Here is a 21601-nt window from a genome sequence, read left to right as displayed (position 1 = left end):
TAGAAAACAAAGCGCAGGACATCCAATGTTTTAAATATCATATTTATTGTCCTCGTACATGTGCAGCCTTCCTTCCTCTCTCAGATGTGGCAGCAGACTGTTTTCATTCATCGCTCCCGACATGGCGTTCATCCATCACCGGAACATTAGCATCGGCCCTCTGTGGTTGTTCAATGACAATTTTTATAAGTAAATGACAGGGGAACATTACGGCCCAAACAAATGTTCACATCTCAGCAGTATTATGTTGAATTATGCGGCGTATTAGCATAGTGAATTGATTTAAGTGGTCATTTTTCTTACTGTGGAGCAAACAAACAGGATTAGTATGTGCAGGACAACAATCAGAGGAAATGTTAGAGCGGCTCGTTGCGTCACTCGTTTTGGTTGAGTTCTCGTATCCGGGGTTAATCTCAGGGGGATCGTGACAGATGAGAGGAGGAGGAGGAGGAGATCAGGGTGAAGGTCTGCGCTGATATACGTCCTTCCTCTCTCACTTCTTACTGATGACAGAGCGTTACATGCAGCTCTGAGGATAGATTTCTGCAGCCAGAGTTTTTTCACAGCTCTTCATCACTGTAGACTTCACTGAGACGTCCAGAGCAGAAAAGCTAAGACAGCCTGAAATCGCTGCTGAAGCTCAGACCATCACCAGTGACATGAGGAGCTTCAGACTCATGAAATGTTGTTTATGGATTATTAAAGGGTCTGTTTATACCGTTTAGACAAGATCCTGTTGCTTACACTCTGTTGCGCCCCGTAGCCGCAAGAGCGCGCTTAGACACTGACTAAAAGAGTGACTGATCGTCATCACGTTGATAAAATGCTGGAAAATAAATGTTATGTTCCCGTTAGTATTTGGACCACTGCTCGATGGCTTGCTGTTTGCAAATTACTTTATCAGCAACCAACTGCAGATCCATGTGGAGTAGCTGTTAACACCTTACGTTAGCTGGTGAAGTAATTTGGAAAGCTAGCCAAGTAACTAGTATTTTGCTAGCAATAATTTTAGTGAGCAAACAAGTTAAGTGAGGCAGCTAGCTGTAACTAAGCTACGCTGTGTTGATCTGAGTGTGTGAAACTGCAGCTGAAGCAGCTACGTGACTTTCCCACCATATCTACGTGTCAGTCCACGATCAACCCCCTTCGCTCTCGGCCCGGAAGCGGAAGTCCCAACAAAATTGCTAAGTTAGCGATTAGCTAGCTATGACGTATTTTGTTAGAGAGGTGGTTAAGGTGAGAGTTAGGGCTACATCTCGTTATTTTTATAAAGAATCACGTCTTCATGTTTTATGAATTATAAAGTGGATTAATGCGACATTTGGTCTCGTTTATTTACTGCACTCAGTCTGTTTCCATGGTGACAGTGAAGTGGAGCTCCAGCTCCAGCTGGACGAGGACATCTAACTGGTCTACTGTCCTTGTCCCAGTATACAAGCACGGGAGGGGAATCCATTTATTGAGCCAAGTATGTGCGACTCCTCTACGATAGGTGGAGATATGCCCCCTTTCAGCTTGTTAGTATTGGACCTTTTTCCTGTTGACCTATTACGTCACAGACCAAACAATGGACAAACAAGTTAGCTACGGTTAGCTAGCAGCTAACTGCTACCATGGTGGACAACTTTACAGCTCTGTACATTTGGTCCGTCCAAAAAGTCACGGCTCTGGATGTAGATTTCTCCATGTTGTTACCGGCTTCTTCTTCTCTTACACATTTAATGCTATTGGACTTCCGGGTCAAAGCCCGGGGCGGAAACTGTGGAGCATGCTCAGAGCGCCTCGGCCAGTTTGGGTCTGATTGACTGTATACATGCAGGAGTCACATGATCTGGGTGTGTTAGTCCCACTGTGACACATTCACTGCAGGACCATTTCACTCACACTGACATGTTCACAGGGATTTTAAATAAATCTGTTGTCTCTGATGTCATGGAAACAGACTGAGTGTAGTATTGTAGCAGGGTTCAGATAGGTAGTTGGTGGGTTTGTCTTGTTCTAGTGGTGGGTGCTGTTTGAAGGGAGGTGTCGTGTAAGCTACGAAGGGAATGTGTCTGCGGATAAACATGTCACCTTTATGACTTCCCTGTGAGTGGACAGCAGCTCGGACTTTAGCCGCTGTAGCAACTTGAATTCAGCCTGTGCAAACCCGAGCCCTGAGGTTCACAGTGAAAGTTTGCTGATCCGGTGTCGGCTCAGGGCAGTCTGTGATCAGACCCCAGGTGCTGGGGCGCTCGGTCTGGCTCTGGCTAAATTCGAGATGTCACAGGGCACTAAGTGAAAGTCTGTCTCTGCCTGGTGGGTCATTTGTTGATGTCAACGGACTCCTTGTGTTGGCGCTGTAGCAGAGCTGGCGAGAGGCACGGCATGGGAACGTGAGGCCTTTACACAGAGGTCAGTCCACAGGCTGTTACAGGCAGCTGAGTGAGGCGCTGCAGATCTCAGTTTTAGTAAAAAAAAAAACAGTCAATGTATGACGTACAAATGGTACCTTTAAAGCTAAGAGGGTGTTGTGTCGCTGTGACTTCCTGTGTGCCTCTCCAGTAAAAGCTCAGTGACACGGGCAATGACATCAGGGTGCACCAGGCAGTCTAACAGGTCATCTGTTGTTATTGTTGTGTGTATTGATTCCTCGTAATCGCCTGAAGAGTCCTCTGACGTCCCCTCTGCACAGTCACATGACCTACACTGAGTTACACCACAGTGTTCCTGGCGCAGTCTGACAGCAGCTGCACACTTGGCTCTCGGTGCTGCATCCGAGCCGACAACGCGCTCCTCTTGACACCTGACATCACACATCCTGGAGGATCTGACCTCTGGAGCTTTTGTGATTTTCGGCGTGTGCTCCCGCTGACAGCGTACAGGGATGAGGTTTGGTCCGAAGGGAACACTGAAGGGCGCAGGATCCCCGACCACATCGCTGTTTTTCCTGATTTGTCCTCTGGAGTCCCGCTTGGCTGGACGGCCGTCTCTCGGGTGCTGGGTCAGCTCGCCGTGGCAGAGGCTCCTCGGTCTGTCAGCACAGGCTCTCACTGCCAGGTTCACACACTGCATGTTCTCATTATGGGATGCGACTCCTTCCTGCAGAGACAGAACAGAAAACAAGCTGTTGCAGAGAGTTCCCCAAACACCAGCTGCCTGATAAAAAGCCGCCTCCAGGACGCTGAAGTTTACTGTGGGTTTGAATCAAACATGGTGGGCCTGTGATTACAACGTTAACACCCCTTATTTGAGTTGTGTCACAGACACAGATTTAAAGTCTCTGAAGTTTTGAGGGGGAACTTCTCCTGCGCTGAATTTCAGAAAAAGGAAGCACAAGTAGTGGACACAGCAAAAGAATCAACTCAGGATGTCCCTGAATCTGTAGTTTGGAAATGAACAAATCATGTAAACAGATATTTATTCTTCCCTAAGTTGCTTGTTATTCTCCAGGAAAAGCAGCGAGACAAAAACCTGCTGTGGATTCATTTTACGTCCTGCTAACTATACTGAAACATGGAGCTTTGAACCTGCAGTTTCTATCTGTGTGTGTTTTACCCTGTATTACATTCAATATTCATCTGTTGAAGATGTCACATGCTGCATGCAGCGCGGCAACAGTATGAGATTTTCACAATACGATAACCGTCTCAGAAAATATCACAGTTTAACGTTATCACAAAATTGATCTGACCATCAGTGAGAATGACAGCATACCTTATAACTGGTATATCACTGCATCCCTAGCTGTATGTATCAGCTCTAGGTTTCATGGAATTTTTGACTCTGTGTCCACCAATACCCTAAAAAATATTTTATGGTTCTTTAAATTGATGGAATGTTAGAGCTGGGAAATAAATCTGGCATTATAAAATAAAGTCCCCTGAACTACACTGACTTATTTCTATATTTATAGATATTTATTTTAGATATTTATTTATTTCAGGATTTATTTCATAGACATATGTAAAGTTCATAAAACTTAGTTTAGTTAATCATGAGAAAGACAGCGATGAAAAGTAGGCTACAGTACGAGGACTTTGATATACACTCATTGGCCACTTTATTAAGTACACCTGTGCAACTGCTTGTTAACGCAAACAGATAATCAGCCAATCAGGTGGCAGCAGCTCATTAACATTCAGTCATGTAGACAGGGCCAGACTGGTTCAAGAGGACAGAAGGGCAACAGGAAGTCAAATAACCACTGGTTAAAAAGGCGGTCCAACCTGGTGATAGCAAGGTGTGTGGTCGGTGAGTGTATATTTCTTAATTACATATCATTATCAAATCACTTTGATGCTTTGAAGGCACAACAGTTGCATTGCCAATGAGTATTGAGTAGGTTGCTGGTTTAACAGCTGGTGCGTCACTAGAGATGTATGGTCCCTGTTAACATGCTCAGACTGAACAGAACCCTCGTTACAGCGAGTATGTGAGACACACCACAGTAAAAACACTGACAATACTTTTTTCAAAGATTATTTTCATTGTTGATTAATCTGTCAGTTGTTTACATGATTAATTGATTAGTTGTTTAATCTATGAAATAGTGAAAAATGTCGATCAGTGGTTCCCAAAGCTCGAGGTGACGTCTGCAAACGTCTTGTATTGTCCACAAGAGAGGAGAAACCTGCCCTTATTTAAGATATCTGTGCACAAAACTATTTGTCATTTCTTTTCTTTCATTCTGTGTATAGTTGTGTTTTTGTACATTGGTATAATATCTGTTCTCATGTATTGATACTTGAGGATGTAGTGAATAGTACAATGATCATAGGACAGGTCTCTTGGTGTTCATGCTTCTGCTCCTCAGAGCTGATCTCATGTAATCAGTGTCACCTGCTGACTGATTGATCACACCTGGTATGAGTCTGTATCTGCTCTGTGAAGCTCTCATGTCAGAGGCACTGATGAAAGTTGAGGACTGAAACCTTTGCTGCTGTTTTTACTCTTTATCATTTCTTTTGCACTTTGAGCACCTTCTTGTGCACAGGTTTAGATGGCATAATCATACATCCACCCCAGCCCCCCTCTCACCTCCCTCCCACTGACTCCCATTATAAAAAATATCAAAAACCACACATTTTGATCCAGTTGTTAATGCTAATAAAGAAGAAACACACATGATTTCTCTATTGTCAGCGGTTTCTCTGTTGTGAAAGAGGTGTGCCATAGAAATAAAGGGAAAATGAGAGTCCACAGGCTGGTAGTTCACCTCCTCCTTCTCCTCCTCCTCCTCTCTGAGGCACTGTCTGTCTCAGGTGGAAGTTTGTCTGAATCCAGGGCCTCCAAAATCAGCTTCAATGATGGTCAGTCACTTCTTTTTTCTTTCTCTCTGCCATTTCTCTTTGTCTTTTCCTCTAACTGTCTTGGGAAAAATGAGCTCTGTACTCACCCACCTCAACTCTACATTGCATTTTTGTAAACTAAATGGAGCTTTGTTTTGGTGACCTCAGCACTGTTATTAGGGGAAACCTTTGACGTGCTGCAGCTGCAGTGAGTGAGGAGTCCATTGGTAGAATATGAACTGGAACCCCTTGATTACAATTTTTGACCTCTTTCACACCAAAGGAACCCCTGAAAACAGAGAAATATTATTTTTTTGCTGCAATGGCAGTGGGATCAAAATGTGTGGTTTGTGGTGTTTTTTATAATGGGAGTCAGTGGGAGGGAGGTGAGAGGGGGGCTGGGGGTGGGAGTAGGATCATGCCATCCAAACCCCCTTTGGTGGGGATCACTGGCCCATGTAGCCCTGTAATAAGCACCAACATGATCCACCGCAAAATTATTTTTGTGTCCCAAACCCCCTCTTTTGTGTTTTTGCCACCCCAACAAACAGCAGCACCCAGATGTGTTCAAACTGGCCTGAAAGGGTTAAAATCTTGAAACCCACGGCAAAAGTGACTTTTAAGTTTAGCTAAGAACTAGAAAGGAAAAATCAATACAGAAAAGTTTTGAAATAGTTCTTCAAAAAACATATTTAGGGCGAAGTATTAGAGGTGGACATTCTGGTCCACCTCTAAAAACGAAGGATCGTGGATGTCATTAAAATTGATAACAAGCCTGAAAAATGGACTTGCATGCTGAAAATTGGGACCTCCAGAGCGTACCCAAAAATCACCCCCCTATGACCTTTCGTTTGACCGTGAGGAGTTTGGGAAGTTGGGGAGATGGACAAAAATGTCCAGGGGTCATCCAAGGGCTAGAGAGGGTCCATCTCTGGAGCAGTTCAGCATGGCATGGCACCTTTAAACTGATAATGCAAAAGCAAATCGGCGCAGCATGGCTTGACTCAGCGCGGCCAAACGTGACGATGGAAAAGACCCAATAGTGAGACGTGGGCAGTAAACAGAAGAGTTTCAGAAACCATCTTGGTGTTTTTCCAAACAGAAACATGAACCTGTGAATGTTTTACTACAAACCGTGTTTTGTATTTTTCTCCTCTTTGGTGGCTGCATCACTGAAATCACAACATTCATATCCTACCTCAGTAGGATTGAGCCAGTCGCCAGTGTTGTCGTCACTTTTAAGGGCGCAGACAACAGCCTTGGTCACAGCTTCCCCGACTCTCGCCACGTCATCCACTTCCTGTGCAGGAACAGAGCGGCGAGCAAAGAGTGAGTGAGTGAGTGCTGCACATCCAGATAATTACACTGAGACAGAGACGCAGGCTGCAGCTCAGCGTGTTGTGTCTGTGACCTTGCAGGGAAAAGCTGGAGAGGAACTCGCTCTTCAGATAAACATTTGTCTGGCTGTGGAGCTTTTCATGCGGCATGTGCTCCATGTTGTGCACACACACACACATTCATCATAATGACAGGGGATCTTTTTACCGCCAGGCTGCTTCATTACTCAGAGCTGAGAGGGGCTTTTGTCTGAACTCTGTTTGCATCAACCTGAGAGGAGGAGAGCTCAAGTGTCTCCAGTGATGTCACAACATCATCACACATTTAAGTTCTGAGCTGAGTATCAGGAGGAAGGAGAGACGTGTTTGTGCTTCTTACCAGCTCGATCCAGGAATTGACACTGACGGTGACGGGATCCACAGACTCCACGTAGTGCCACCAGTGTCTGGGGACGTACAGCACCTGAGCAGAGGAGATAAAACTGATTAACAGTTCAGTGACATCATCGCCTTCTCTCTTCCCTTCTGGATTAATGTTAGCCATCCTGTTCCTCCACTAGATGGCAGCATACACCTTCCCCCCCACAGACTGTCAGGGGTTCATCCCATCATACAGTGACTCTATTAAAATGGGTGGGGCTTATTGATCCCCTGCCTCCTCAGCAGAGCCGCTTCATTCATGGTCTGCAGTCTGACAAGACAGGAGGAACGATGTGTCCTGTGATTTGATTTGCAGAGGTGGAGCTGACCTGTAGGAGACTGCTGGACATACCTCAACATGTTTTTTTATTTCTGAGCATGTGGTGAAAATAATCTGAGCACTGAAGTCCACTTGTAGCTCTGCTGTGTGTGAGTGCCAAAAAACACCTGCCATGACTGCAAGAGTTCAAGGTCATCTGGAGAATCAAGGAGGTCATTTACATCTGATGTTGAAACACAACGGGGTCAGGATCTGCCTCCAGTATATAACCACCTCTCACTGTGGGTCTAAAGGACCAGACTCAGGTCATGTGATAACACCTGAGCCAGTTCTATTATGAGAGGATTATGGGCCCCTGGGCACAGACGTGCAGAGGGCCCAAACACCTCTCCTTCATAGGAGCAAGACTCACAGACTTTATACACATATAAAGTTTATACACAGACTTCAGAACTGAAGAAGCTTCTTGGATGAGAGGCCAAACGTCTTTAAGAAACTCACACATGTCCAGTTGCCTACGATACAACACTTAGGATTACCATGATGACTGAGAATCTTCACCGACAGACTTTATAGCTGCTTCGCCTCTTTTTGTTGTTGTTTGTTTGGCGTCTCTTTGTAGTTGTTGTGCATCTCTCTGTGGTCATTTTGTGTCTCTTTGTAGCTTCCTTTGTGTCTGCGGTTGTTTTGCCGCTTGTTGTAGTCTTTTTAAATTTCTTTGTAGTCATTTTGCATCTTTGTGTAGTTGTTTTGTGTCTCTACATATTTCTTTTGTGTGTGTTTGAAGTCAATTTTAATCTCTTCAGAATTATTTTGAATCTCTGTGGTTGTTTTTTTGTCTCTTCATGGTCATTTTGAGTCTCTTTTTATTCATTTTGAGTCTCCTTGTAGATGCTTTAAGTCCCTTTGTGGGTGTTAAGCGTTTATTTGTGATCTTTATTCCCTTTGTGTGTCTTTGTGGCCAATCTTAGACTCTGTAGTGGCTTTGCATCTCTCTGTGTGTCTTTGTGGAAGTTTTGCTGCTTTACATAGCTGTATGTCTCTTTGTGTCTCTTGCAGCTGTTTTGCATCTCTTTGTAGTTATTTTTGTCTCTCTGTAGTAGTTTTATGTTTCTTTGTAGTAGTTTTGTTTCTTTGTGGTTTCTTGAGTCTCCTCCCGGTCGGCACGTGTTGATTTGACCAACACTTTGCAGAAGGTCAGAACTGTAACTTTAGGCACCTGTGTCTGAGCCTGTTCGACCCCTTCGTTGATCCATCCATGAATTCCAGTTACTACATGACGACTGTGAGATGTTGATGAAGTCACTGATCACCTCTAGTCTCTCCTCATGCACCAGCTCAGGCTCTATGATCACAAAATGAAGGTCTCCTGACTGTTCAAGAAATAAATGAAGCATCAGTAGGTGGTCTTCTCTGGAATCCCCTTCCTATCCACATTTAAAGGATGGCCTGGTTGACTCATTCAGACGTAAACTGAGCTGTCGCCTCATTCAGTCCACCCTGTGCACTAAACTACAGTTATTCAGTTTATGTTCAGTTTTATTTGCACATGGTTACACACGTTACACATTATATTTTTAATGCCTCTGCGCTGGCGATAGTCGTAGCCGGAGCTGTTATGTTTTCAGGACGTCTGTCCGTTCGTCTGTCCCATTTTTGTGAACTGATATCTCGAGAACGCTTTGAGGGAAATTCTTAAATTTGGCACAAATGTCCACCTGGACTCAACGATGAGCTGGTGCACGGGGGCGTACAACTGTGGAACGGTAATTCTAATTCTGTCTGTATCCAGGTATAAATGGACTATATGTAATGTATGTGCATACTGTGTATTGTTGTATTTTACTGCAGATTTTCTTTTTTAAAAAGTATTTCAAACATTTTTGTTATATTTTCCGCATAATTTATCTTGCTGCTTTCATTCTTATACATTTTGCTAACGATTATTATTCCTTTATTTTATGTGCAGCCGTTTGGGACAGACTCTGACTTGACTTGACGCTCTGAAGGCTTGGAAATAGACCTTTTCCTCCTGATGCTCCCAAAGGTTCAGAACGAACATCACGGCTCCAAATTACTTTGAGTCTGGTGACTTTGAGTCTACCTTGATGCATCTTTAGTGATTAAAAAGTAGCTGGTAAAACTGAGGAAATTAAAGAGCTGGGACTGTTTGGTTTATCATCTGTCAGCTGTTTGGCCATCATCATTTCCATTAGGTGGAATCAGTCTAAATGACTTTGTGAAGCATCAGCCGTGACCCCGACCCACACACTGCTCCGCCAGCCTTCAGAGCTAGGTGACAGCTGGCGTTGGTGGTGCTGATAGGAGCGTATTTAGTGCACCGCAGGAGCTCAGGCGCAGGCAGATAGTGAAAAGAGACAGATGGCTAATTGCTTTGTCACCATTTTGACTCTTGGGGAACAAAACAATGCAGCTGGAATCTGAAACAAGACAAAGTGGGACACACACATCAAAGAGTTCCACAGTAATTCAGAGTTGGGAAACTACTTCAAAAGTGGCTGAGGACATTTCGGAAAATTAGGGCACCGTGACAGCCACCCTCTGATTGCACAACACCTCAATCATAACTCTGAGTCCCTCTGAACTCACCTGGCTGTGAAGCAGAGCAGAGGACGGGAACTCATCTGCTCCGTCAGTCCATCTACTGAACTTGACCCTGTTACTTTTCTCCTGACGGGACGTCGAGAGTGATGACGCAGTTTAACCTTCCACTTCCATCATATACAAGCTCCAGTATATTGATGGCGAGGCGCTTTAACTGAGAAGGCCAAATTTTAATTGGGACACAAGTCACGACCGTTGCCTTGCTTCACGCTTTTATGGAGGACACCACGACAAATAAATCTCACTGTTGAGTCTGCTTTTACATGTTTGCAGCTTAGGAACCAATAAAGCTTTATTTTATGGTTATTGCTTTCTGTGTCACGAGCAGTTCATCATATAAACGCAGAGCTACGGTGTTACATAACATCAAACTTCAGCACATCACTCAGGGTGGTTTTCCAACGTGTGAAACACACGACCGATTAAATAAACAAAGAGGTGTTTGATGTCTTTTAGTTTAATGTTTGATAAGAAAAATGACACTGTACACGCAGCTCACTGTTTAGTATGGAGAACATACAGAGATGATCTTTGTAAGTCTTCTTTCAGACGTGTATAAAGCGTTGCACCTAAAGTTTATTTTCATTATCGAATAATTTGCTAATTATTTTCTGAATTGAGTCTTCTTTCCCACGAGAACCAGGAGACATTTCATACCTCAAGAATGACTTAAACACTCATCAGTTACCATGATAGCTGCCACTTCATTCTCTGTCAGTCGACTACACGTCTATTTAACTAATCACTCCAGATCATCTTGTTATAGATTTACATTTTTTAAAAAGTCTGTTTTATGAAAAAATATTTGCTTCACAAGCATATTATTATTATTATTACCCACCTACAACTAAATTAAAGAACAATGAGAATTTAATCATTATTGTATCAACCAGGGCCATTGTACAGCCTGTGCTCAGCGCCTTAAGGTGGATTTATACATGTGTGTCTATGCAGAGCCTACGCCACTGTGAGCATTTATACTTGTGCGGTGTCTATGTCACTCTGCAGTTACACCTCCAAGACACTAGTCGGCGATGGAGTTTCTGAGAAGTGCTGTAAAGTTTGACTGATGGAAAACACACATTAAACACACATTAAACACGTTAAACACACATTAAACACGTTAAACACACATTAAACACACATTAAACACGTTAAACACACATTAAACACACATTACACACACATTAAACACACATTAAACATGGCTTAATAGAGACAGTTTCAAACACAGATCAGCTTCACTATAACTCGCAGCATTCACAGACAAACACTTGTCTTTATCTGGACACATTTTCCCCACAAATACAACATGCTAACGTTATTAGCACAAGCCTATGGCATTTTACATTGTATAAATTAGCCTAGCAGCTAGCAGAGATTTCCTCTGCTCATATTTCAGCCAGGATAAATCACACACAGTGTGTGGAGGCTTTATTGTCTTCACAATTTATTGTTTCTTATCTGTGAAATTAAAGTAAATCAAAGCTTTGTTTCCACTGAGGGAAATGGTTTCAGCTTACAGAGACAGACCGGAGGTCTGCGTCACTGTGACGTGGAGTTACATTTCTGGGGAGGTGCACGTCAGGCTACGGTGTAGGCTACAGTGTAGGCTACGGTGTAGGTTATGGCGTCGATTCGATGCAGAAGTCCAACTCAAGTGTTTTGCGCTGTGCTTATGCCTTATGAATGTGAAACAAGCTGTGAAGAGCATGTGGACATGCGATGTACTTCCCATGTTTGTTGTTTATTTCATTCCCGTCTTAAAACCAGCAGGCTTGTGTTTACATGGCTTAACTTGATATGACAACTGGTTTTTCACCTTGATTTGTTTTCCTCTCTTAAGCTGTGCACCAATGTGACAGTGCTGACGAAAGCTGAGAGTGAAACCTAACCTGCCATTGTTTCCTTGCACTTCTTTCAGATGGTTCCATTTTAAAGATCTTTCCTTTCTTCATAACCTGTGATAAGAAACTCTTCACTGAAAGAGCAACATCTTACTTTGTCATGAAATTAAATTGAACACCTTGAGACAAACTGATTTAATATATCAGGTCATTTTTTGCACATTTTCAGGTAGCAGCTGACAGCTCTGACGGTTCAGTCTTAATTTAATCAAACCCTGTGGAATTTAATGTGTGTGGAGCAGCAGAAGGAAATGTTTGAGCCGTTGGCTTTTCACAGCGTCAGTCTCCTTCTACTGTGCATCAGTTAAAGTATTACGTCCTTATTTGTGAGTGCTGAAGAACTAGGTCCGTACCCATTACACTAGAGTTGAGCACACCAGTTACACATACATGTAAACCAAAAACTGAAAGGACGCAGAAGTGATCAAGTTCAGCCCATAATATGACCTCTGTGCTGCATTATATTCTTGTATGGTAAAACCTGTGTGTAAGGAATCCTGACCTGTCCCGGCTGCAGAGTGACGACGTGCGCTCTGGCTCCCTGAAATTTAGGGAACCTCCTCAGGTCTGGGTGGAGAACATCCACTTGGCTGAAGATGCTGGACTCCTCATAGGGGATCCTGGTTGGGTAGAGTTTAACAGTGTCGTCTGGAGGGAAGAGGTGCCAGCGCTTCCTACGCACAGGAGACATCACAGTTAGATACGACGTCAGACAGAAAGACTGTTAAAATTAATTCAGTACTTTTATTAGTAAATACAAGAAATTGTTAAAAGAAACTGACAGTGATGGACCCAGAATTGATTTGCGTCAGGTGGTTATCTGTTGACAAGTGGTGACATCATTTGTTAGGTCACAAAATCATGGCACAGCCCTGGATTCACAGAGCATAGCTATAGCTGTCACTTGTCAGTGTGTTTTCAGTTCTTGAAAGTGAAATTTTGGTTGCCCAGTAGTTTTGCTCAACGTTTGGTTGGACTTCAGACCCTCTAAGGATTTGGATGTTCCCTTTTTCCAGTAAGTACATTTTGTTTTAATGGTTTCAAGCTAGTTACTTCTGGCTCTAAAAATCCCGAGGTAGTTTTGAAACTCGTGGCTTCAAAACTAGAGTCCACAATCCAGTGGGTGACGTCATGGTGGCTACTTCTATTGTTATATACATACATTCACCAGAATCCCAAACCTTTTTCATTCTGAACAATCATAAACACTTCTGATTTTAAAGATGCACCACAGGAAGATCAGCGGTGCTTTGGGGCTCAGCCAATTAGGATCCTAACAAATAACAAACACCTGCAGATCCATCACTATAAAACAATCCCTTCAAAGTCAAATAATTCTACTACAAACATTCATCCTGAATAATTTGGGTGTTGTTGTTGTAAAAACTGTGCCATTATTGTTTTGTGTTGACAAATGTCGTCATATCGATCAGCAGCGTCGACGAACAGCTCGGGCTGAATTTCATTCCCTCTCAGATCAATACCAACTAAAAGAGTCTGCGGGCCAATTACAAGGAGTGAGATAAACTGTTGCTCTGTGGTGGAACAGTGAGATAAGACACCAGCAGACCTTTTCCCTTTAGTTTCTGGACTCGCAGTGCTCCATATAACGCCTCACCCTCAGCCTCCTTTTACCTCGCTCTCAGGTGAGCTCTGCCACAAATTAACTCTCCTTCAGAGGACAGGTCACACTGTGTGAGCGCTAACAGCACCCTGCTGCACCTTTCCTGCTGCTGAACATCTCCGTGGTTTGTTACTTATCAGAGGAGGGGGTGGCTGAAGTTACACATAATTTTGCCTGAGTGAAAATGCATGACCCCTTTCTCCCCCATAAATAACCATATATTTAAATACCCACCCCAAACGCAGGAGTCAGAGCTAACACAAAAAATGAACAGCACAGAGGGAGTTATCACCACAACAAACGGCCAGTATCTTCAAATGTAAATCCTCTTTACAGATTGCATCATCACACCAGCTGTGTGTGCACTTCAGCAGAATATGGGCTCATGACCAAAAAAACACTAACATTTAATAAGCCTACACACACACACACACACACACACACACACACACACACACACACAGCCGCCATCAGCAACATGTGCATATTAACTGTAACATCACAACAGTGGCAGCAGCGTGAGATTAACATCTGTAACTTGGCACAGCAGCCTTCATTAGTTCATGAAAACGCCTTGATAATCAAAAGTTAAAAATGAAATCCTAGAGTTGAGAGAACTCCCAGTTTCTCACGGTTGTCATGCAGGCAGCCAAATGAAATGTTTTGTAGTGCAAAAGGTTTATTATGACTACAATTTTAAGCAAGGTGTAGAACAGAGTGATTATGATGAAATGTCACTGTTTTAAACTCAGATTTAATCATGTTTCCTAACTGAAAGCTTTTTCCGCACACAGGAAGGGGAATCGAGAATTGGCTCCAGCTGAGAATCGATAGCAAACTGGAATCAGAATCGTACGCCTCCAAGCTTATCAATACCTTTTGTAAATGCACAAACCCATCACTACAGGTGTGACAGTGCAGTCTCCTCTCAGTAGGTATACTGGATCTTTCTCTAACTGTTTTCTCTGTTGCTAAAATTGAAAATGAATGTACACGTCTGTTTTAGAAAACCAACGGTTACTTAAAGCTCCAGTGCAGGAGAGTACAGGAGGATGTACTGGCAGAAACTGAATATAATATCATCAGTGTGTTTTAGTGTATGATGACCTGAAAATAAGAACTGTGTTCTCGTTCCCTCAGAATGAGACGTTTATATCTACACAGGGAGCAGGTCCTCGTCTACAGAGATCACCATGTTGCCCCGCCATGTTTCTACAGTAGCCCAGAAGGGACAAACCAAACTCACTTTTTTCCATTAGCCACCTTAGTTAGCTTAGCGGCCCCTCCATGACGAGCAGCGTAAAAAAAACAGATTTTTTTTTTTACCTGAAACGTTTTTACTGGTTTATATCAGCAGGTCTGTTTGTTTTCTTCTAACCAGGAGTGTCAGATGGTTGTAATCTGTAATCTGTAATCCTCACTGATAGATTCAACTAAATCCCTCTAAATCTGACACACGGACCTTTAAGGCTCTGGTTCCAAACCTGGGGGTCACCAAAACTTCATAAGGTGTCGCAAGACCTTCTTAATTTTAGGGGTGTTAAGAAAACTACAAACATAAATACACAGTGGGCCTATGTTTCAGCATTTTACTCATTTCTGTAAAAGAAATTAAAACTAAATTAAATTGTTATTTTTAGATTTAGATTATTATTTAACATTTCCATTTAAAAACATCTCACCGGGCCTTCACTCTCTGCTGAACAGCCTCGTCCTGCTTTTAAAAAAGTAGCCTACGCACTTTGGAACTACAGAAAAACTAACAGAACAATGGTCAAACAAAAGGAAGATGGAAACACTGAATTTCTCAAAAAGGGAAGTCTATGGAATATGGATCACTGTTAAAAAACATCACGGAAAAAGGTCATAAAAGAATCAATAAGAACTTAAATCTGAATCAATACGCACAGAAAATAATCTGCTCAAAATTCATCACAATGACTCATTTTACAAAAAACTTCCTGCAGTTAGACATCTGGGTTCATTTACAGCTTATCGTCTGTTCTGTACTGTTATTGTTCTGCATTTAATATTATATGGAATATCCATAAAATATTTCACGTAGTCAGGCGTCGTCAGTTTACTCAACAATAGAGAAGAGGTCTCTTCAGGTAAAAGGCTGGAAACTGCTGCTTTAAGGAAAGTACAACTGTAATTCCACACTTTTTAAATACAAGTTAAAGTCCTGAGTTCAAAACCTCACCTAAGTAAAAGTGTGTGTTATCAGTAAAAATGAACTTAAAGTACAAAAAGTAAAAGACGAAAGTCAGTGTTTTCCTGTTAAACATGATGTTTGTGGATTAATATTCCTGCTGTGATCCGTCTTACCGTCCCTGTACCTGCAGCACCAGGTTAAAGCCGTAAGAGTCCAGGTGACACGGCGTGTTGGCCCCCGCTGTGCCGATCCATAAGGTGCTCTCTTTGCCAGTACGCCCCTCAAAACCAAACTCAGACCACTTTACATCCTGTAAAACACACACACACACACACACACACACACACACACACACACACACACACACACACACACACACACACACACACACCACGTTCAAATGACAATTATCAATCCAACATAATGTGAAAATATAAATAGCAGTCTGACTTTTTAAATTACACATCAGCGTTCCTTTTGTCCGCGATAACGATGTGACACAGAGACAAGTCTCACATCCTCACAACTGTCACAACTCGGCTATAAGCTCGCCGACGTACCCCCACCTCATCACTGCGCTGACAGGGCCTATTATAGGTGACCAATGGAGGCGTCTGTGTGGAGAAACCAAGCTACAGTATTTGTCATCTTTCAAGGGAAACTGGTCTGTCAATCACGTCCTGTCAGAGCACAAAGGTGCAGCGATCACGACGGCATCCTGAATAATGAAGTCATTACCATACATGCAGGCAGCTGTAAATGACAGACTGGTCAATCTTGCCTTCAGGCAAGCTTTTTCCTCGGCGCCATTTATCCTGTAAAAAGCCTGTGTCTGCCCGTCTCAAAGGCATGAATGTCAGCTGCTAATAATTGCAGGTGGATGCCCAATAAAAATTTATCACGGAGATAAAAATGAAATGAATGCGTGGCGGTGGCTTGAGAAAGGATGGCACTTTTATGTCTTTACCTAGCGGAGGACGAGAATAGAAACTAATATAAAGTCGTTATGGGCGAAAGCTTCACATTTTAATTGAAAATGTCAAAACAAGAGAAAACAATGTGAGAATATAAATGAGCATCCTGGAAAAAAAAACACTATAAAGGAATATTTCAATTTGTATTATTTTCCATTTAATGTTTCATTTGCTGATAAGTTGAAGCTATGCGACGACATTAGAAGGTAACAGCATGAATTATGTTTTTTAAATTAAACTTTAAACAGCCAGGTCTGAAATATGTTTATTATCATCTTAAAGGGAAGTTGGCGTTAAAGTTTCTTGACTTCGACTCTGAGTGATGTCATACTTCTGGATCATGTATTAATCTGAGTCATACATGATGTATACACTCCCAGTTACGTGGTTTGTGTGATTGTGAAATGACTGACATACTGGCAACATATCTGAACGTGGGTGGTGCTCATCCAACCTGCGGGGCTGAAAACTGAAGCAGACGTGGAAGTGACAAAAACTGCAGTCCCTCCAAGAAATCAGACTTTCAGTTTTTCCAAGTACATTTTGCTTTCATGGTTTTAACCCTGTTTTTCTCCAGCTAAAATGAGCAACATCACAGTAACACACAGCTGTAAATACACCATGTTAACCAAGCTAGCAGCTAGCGTCGGGGTTAGCTCCACCCTCTCTTTCAAATATGGTCACTTCTGGCTCCAAAATGGTTAAAATGCCAAAGTCAAGGTATCAAAACAGGAGTCCATGGCTGCACCTATTATTTTATACAGTTTATGGTGAACACCCAGGTTCAGATATGTGACTGCAGCAGAATTATATTTCACAGTACGCACAAGAGTTACCCTCCTTTAACATCTCGGTTCCCACACACACATCTACTCAGCGAGCAAGAGACAGATTGATTTTTTTTGTTGACGTTATTGACGCCACCACAAAACTCTGATTGGCCTACAACATACATTTCAATGGGCTACATTATACGGTATAATTATATACTGTATCTGTGGGTCAGTTCAGGGCTGCAACATTTGAAGACTGATGGCGTCACATCGGCGCGACCAGGGCTGTCCCATTTCAAAATCTCATTCAAATGCTACTGAGCAATGCAGCCTTCTTTCCCAGGATTTGGAGGATGCAAAGATGAATCCTTCATGGCCCAGCCTATCCCAAGATGCATTGCGTGCCAGTAATGATTATATACTTAGTTAACTAACAGCTGTTAACTAGCTAACGGTTAACTGTTGTTAACATTACTATCAGCTAAAAGTACACAGCTTAAACAATCTTTGGGTCCATGATTTAGGGCTAACTAACTTACTAGCTTACTCCATCTTTTGTCAAGCGCAGCTGGTTGCTAGGTTACCGCGAAGGCTGCGTCCTTCAAAGGCTGCAGCCCCTGAACTGAGACACAGCTTGTATTGAATATAGAGAGAGACACGTGCAGTAACAGTTGGCGTTAAAGGGACAGTTCTCTCACCTGTAGAGCTGTTTATCAGTCGAGATAGTTTTGATGTGAGCTGCACAATCTAGACTGTATACTTTGATTCGAGGGTGAACTGTCACTTTAAGTTGTCAAACTTTCTTCATCACAGGCCCAAAATTTCAGGAGCTTTCATCTTGTGACAGAATCATTTAAAACACAATTCAATGACTGGTCGGTCAGAAAAAACTGTTGGCTCGACCTGAATCCATCTCTTGCTAATTAACACCTCTCATGCAGACCTGCTGTAATGTTTCCATAATTAAACTACCGATGAAACGCTGTGTACTTTTCAAAAAGCCTTCTGGTTGCTGTGATTGACTCAGACATCTGAGGTGGTAATTAAACATCACCGATCTCCCATTGTTTAAACATGTCTGTGGAATGTTATTTCAGGAACCGTTATAAAAGTGACCTGACATTTTAACGTTAATTTAATGTTCGCAGCGGGCTGATTACCTCAAACATGGAAGGCTGGTCTTGAAATAACATGGCGATGTATTTGTAGTCAGCGTAGGCCCAGTACTGTGAGCGGGGGTATTTAAAGAAAGGTCCTACGTCTGCCTCGGCCTGGTCCTGAGTCCAGCTGAGAAACTGCTGCAGTCTGGCCTCCACGTAGGAGCACTGGGTCTCAAACAAAGGTGCTGAGAGAATAAAAGAAAAGTACAAGGCAGAGAGTAATCACTGGAAAATTATGATAAAGTTTCTGTAAAACAATTTCTATGCTAAAAAGAAACCCAATTCATAAAGCAGGATCCGTGCTCGATGCATCATCACGGAGGCATGGCATTTTATTTTACACACTTTTATGAGAAAAATAAATCACAGTTGTAGCGATTTACTCGAGCGTTTGTTTTAGTAAACAAAGTGTGTCTATGGCTGAATGATGGCATTTAGAAGCGGTCGTGAGCGATGCCCTCCTCTCGGCTGTTGCAACTGGAAAAGATGATTTAGAAATCTAATTAGCGAGCTTTTATCAGAGGATGTGCTCTCTGTGATTCATCACAGGGGGAGTCACTGCTGCAGCCGTGTTAGAGCCACACAGACGCCAAAACACACCAGATGCTCAAAGACAAAAACCTGATGTGTGTTTTTTCTTCTGCTTATTTGGCAGTTTAAATCAGATCATTAAACAGCCTCTGATCCTTCATTAGGTCACACTAACTGCAGTCTAATCTGTAAATGATCACGTGTCAGAAGATGAACTGCACACGCCTGCAGGCATTCATAAGGTACTGACTAAATATTAGGTGAAAGTCGATAACTACCACATGTGTATTAATGTGATCAAAAACAGAAAAGCTAATAAAAATACCACACTGAAATTGATAAATGATCAATTATGCTGGAACTTCTGAATGGAAAAGAAAATGGCTGCTGTTGCCAATAGCAGAGTGCTTTCTTTGGCAGGAGCGATTTGGATTAATGTCTCAGAGTGGAGTGGAAAGTTTGTTTAAGGAACTACAGCGAGTCCTCAATCATGTTTGTTTGGAGAAACGTTTCATGTACTAATGTATCAGAAAGTTAACCCTAACCCTGCTCAGCCGTTTGATAGAGAACATTTTCAGTCACTATATCTTAATGAAAAACAAGGTGAACTTAACACAACCTGACTGAGATATCTGTATTCTTAGTGTAGACGTTACAGGGTTAAACTACTTTAGGACACTAATAACAGCAAAAGCTTGAGACTTTAACAAATGTGTAAATGCAGAAGTAGAAATTAATCTAAATGTAACAAGCCTTGTTTTTTTCTTATTTACATATATATTCCTCTGATTTCAAAGTTTTCTTATAAAATGTATACATATGTATATTTATTGTATTTTTCCATTATATTTATATCTTATTATACAGAGTGCTGCAGGAATGAGTCCTAGAATCTGGAAATGAATTTGCATTTTAGCACCTCCTGTTCCATCGTCTTGAAGTCAGTGGGTTTTTTGTTGGATGCCTGAAATACTGTCCATTGTTAATGCAAGCTTAAAGGGATAGTGCACCCAAAAATTAAAATTCAGCCATTATCTACTCACCCATACGCCGAGGGAGGCTCACTTCAAGGGGAGAGGAGGTAGCAACACAACTCCACCTAATGGAGGCTGACGGCGCCCCAGATTCAAACGTCCAAAAACACATAATTGAAACCACAAAATATCTCCATACTGCTCGTCCGTAGTGATCCAAATGTCCTGAAGCCCCGACATAAAAAGTTGTTTGGAAAAACCTCATTTGAACTCTGTTTTTAGTAGGGTTGGGTACCGAAACTCTGTACTTTTTGTACTTGGTACCGATTCACGTTGGTACTACAGAGTACCGATTCACTTAAAATGAAACGGTGCCAAATTTCGGTACCTGAGGTGGAGGCAGAGCGAGAGCGCATGACTCGCACCTCGGACTCAGCAACAATGGCGACAAAAACAATGTGCAGACAAAAGTTAACGTGCAGCACTGTCCCTAAAACAAAAACAATGTGCAGACAAAAGTTAACGTGCAGCACTGTCCCTAAATGTTCTCAATAAAATGTTGAAACTGAGAAGTTTAGACTATGGGCCCGAACAACGCATAGTGTAGTGTAATATTTACTATAGTGTTCGTACTGTACCTTTAAACTGACCTTTAAAAGATACGTGTTGAAGCAATATAATCTGTGCAACTGACAAATTACACACTGGTTTAATATTTCATGTATTCTTATGACACACACACACTCATTGAACACTTAAGCATTGTGGTGGAGAAGCACCTAGGACTCACTGTGAATCAGTTCTAAAAATAGCATGAGGATGGGTTCAGAAAACACTAGTGGAAAGTTAGGGGAATTGCAGTTTGTCCTGATATGACCCTAGAGGGGGAAGGACTAAAAAAGTGCTGAGTCAGCTGAAATGTGACACTGATATGGTGGGAAGGACTAAAACTCAGCCGAAATGTGACACCTTTATGATCAGCGCCCAGTGGAAAAGTTTAAGGAAAAGAGATGACTCAGCAGAAATTCTACGATAAAAGAGCGAGCGCAAACAAAGAAATTTCAGTCTTGCTCCGGAGCTTGGCTCATTGAGTTGTGATGCGTTTGTTGCCTGCGAGCACATTAAACTCAGTTGCATCTGATTCTACGTGTCTCCAGTGATTTTTTGACCTCTGAGTATTTGAGTTTTTGATATCTAATGGAAGACAAAGAAAGTCTGTTTGAGAAGAGAAGAGCGAGGTCGCGAGCTTTCTGGCACGGCTCGGGACCTTGACTTTTTTGCTTCTACAATAGTGCGTCCAAATTCACACCCGTTCTTCTCTGTGGATTTTCTCCGCGACTATGTGTCATAGCGAGAAGCCACGCATATCAGCGGAAACAGCAGAATTGTAGCTTTCCGGCAAGGCCAAGCACTTGTCGGTAATCCAATGTTTTCACAGCGAAAAATTACAATAAAATGATGTATAACAGAGCTTTCATACAGCTTTGCACACACATCACTCTTGGATGGATTACTCGCGAACGCAGGCTCGCACAGAAATGCCACGCATATCACATGAAAGCGCAGGACCA

At 42.4% G+C, this 21601-nt stretch overlaps 1 protein-coding gene across 4 annotated transcripts in view; it reads right to left on the bottom strand.

The window, feature by feature from the left end:
* Positions 1 to 27: 27 nt before the first annotated feature.
* The window catches only part of hspbap1 (hspb associated protein 1), a 26586-nt gene continuing 5012 nt past the window's right edge, over positions 28 to 21601 (bottom strand). For 3 of the 4 annotated variants that reach the window (XM_050049471.1, XM_050049472.1, XM_050049474.1), the window contains exons 3-8: positions 18526 to 18710; positions 15792 to 15928; positions 12342 to 12513; positions 6987 to 7070; positions 6469 to 6570; positions 341 to 3081 (exon numbers count right to left, since the gene is read on the bottom strand). In XM_050049471.1, the coding sequence (XP_049905428.1) occupies positions 2500 to 3081; positions 6469 to 6570; positions 6987 to 7070; positions 12342 to 12513; positions 15792 to 15928; positions 18526 to 18710 (1262 nt within the window). In that variant the 3' untranslated portion in view covers positions 341 to 2499. Of the gene's footprint in view, positions 161 to 340; positions 3082 to 6468; positions 6571 to 6986; positions 7071 to 12341; positions 12514 to 15791; positions 15929 to 18525; positions 18711 to 21601 lie in introns of those variants that run through there. The other variant, XM_050049473.1, reaches the window with a different exon arrangement.

This window comes from Epinephelus moara, chromosome 7 (assembly GCF_006386435.1).
Source record: "Epinephelus moara isolate mb chromosome 7, YSFRI_EMoa_1.0, whole genome shotgun sequence".
NCBI classification, from domain to species: Eukaryota; Metazoa; Chordata; class Actinopteri; order Perciformes; family Serranidae; genus Epinephelus; species Epinephelus moara.
Note: the sequence above shows the minus strand (reverse complement) of the source record. Positions and strands in the feature narration are given on the sequence as shown.